The sequence below is a fragment of the Lipomyces japonicus genome, assembly GCF_038497905.1.
Source record: "Lipomyces japonicus strain CBS 7319 unplaced genomic scaffold V1514scaffold_160, whole genome shotgun sequence".
Lineage (NCBI taxonomy): Eukaryota > Fungi > Ascomycota > Lipomycetes > Lipomycetales > Lipomycetaceae > Lipomyces > Lipomyces japonicus.
Genome location: NW_027117972.1, coordinates 1 through 1,429, shown reverse-complemented (window position 1 = coordinate 1,429; position 1,429 = coordinate 1). Strand labels below are relative to the sequence as shown.

Here is a 1,429-nt window from a genome sequence, read left to right as displayed (position 1 = left end):
CAAAGTCGCTTGTTGGTGAGCATCTAGCTTTGGGAGGGGAGAGGATGACGGAGCCACAAAGTTTTCAAACTGGCTCCAGTTGCATGTCTTTGGGCTATATAGGTCTGCGTAGAAAGACTGAATAATCTCCCCTATTTCCGCAAAGGTCGAAACTTCCTCCCCTTGGTCATTTACCAAACGTCGTAGGATACTTTGTCATTTAACTATCCGCGTGCGCTGGAGTAATGAGGGCGACCCCAAAGGAACATTTGCCTTGGTCGAGGTCCTTGACTGTATTAGGTGAGCCCCGTGTGTCCACCTGGTTTGAAATGCCGTGCTACGGTGGGAGCGGTGAATGACTCTGGCATGTTCTTGGCAAACAGCCTTAATGGATCGTTTTATCTTATCCCAGGAAGCCAGTGAGGGGTCAGCCGGCCATATCTCGTCAAAAAGACTGGTTAATTTGTTACGAATCCGCGCCTTAAAGCAAGTGTTGTCCAACCATTCGATGGCGAGTTTGTAATAGCCAGGCCCAGTGTGGATCTGAGCGAGATCAATAGTGGTAATCACGCTCTCATGCGTTGATAATACTCGGCCAGCTGTAGTCATAGGCGCAGCCATGAAACGGACACTGCGGACTATCGCAGCGATGTCCGGAGACACGTACGTTCTATCTAGTCGGCGAGTCGTGCGGCCATGTCAGTTTGTGAAGTGGTTACCCCATGGGGAAATTAGTCGATACGTGTCTAACAGGCTAAGTTGACTAATTAAGTTTGTCAGGTCCATATGTCCCACGTTAGTGCCGGTCGGGTTGCTCGAGTCTCTACTGGGGTCTGCGACACAGTTCCAGTCACCGGTTATAATGTGGGGAATACCGGGGTGCCAGGATTGAAGAAGATTGCACAGTTGAGAGAAAAAAATTGGTTTCTCGGAGTCGGCTGCAGGGGCATAAATAGAGGCGATCCGTGTAAGGACTGAGTCTACCAGGAGTTGCCCAATCAAAACTCTACCATCGGAAGATCGTGTGAAGATGTCAGTGTACTCTAAGGCAGGATGGACCTTCCAGAGAAAGCTAGTCCGCTCCGCTATCAGCGCTCCTCCATCTGGGTGAAGGGCGAGTCAGCGATCTTGAAAGTTGGTGGAATGGTGTGGTGAGGGAAAGGAACATTCCGATAAGCAGAAGATGTGAGAGGGAGAATGATGAAAGAATGCGAACCATCTTTCTATGCGTTCAGGGCTTGTTGCTCGCTGGACGTTTGAGCCTTGGATACCCAGATTCATTAGAAAGTGCTCGTTTCGCCAAACCCAGTATCCGAGGGCTTGGCGGGATCAGTCTCCAGACTAGTCGACAATTTATTATCGTCGACATAAGTTGCCTGAGAGGAGACAGTTTCAGATGAATTCTGCGGGGACGTCAAAGGCGGTTCTAGAGTCTCTTTAGCTCCAGAGG

At 49.9% G+C, this 1,429-nt stretch overlaps 1 protein-coding gene across 1 annotated transcript; it reads right to left on the bottom strand.

Moving 5' to 3' along the window:
* Positions 1-195: 195 nt before the first annotated feature.
* Positions 196-600, bottom strand: V1514DRAFT_323035 (uncharacterized protein; the record flags this gene model as incomplete). The annotated part of the gene is made up of 1 exon (XM_066926173.1): positions 196-600. One exon carries the CDS (start codon positions 598-600, stop codon positions 196-198), a length of 405 nt encoding a protein of 134 aa, XP_066780466.1.
* Between the last annotated feature and the right edge of the window lie 829 nt (positions 601-1,429).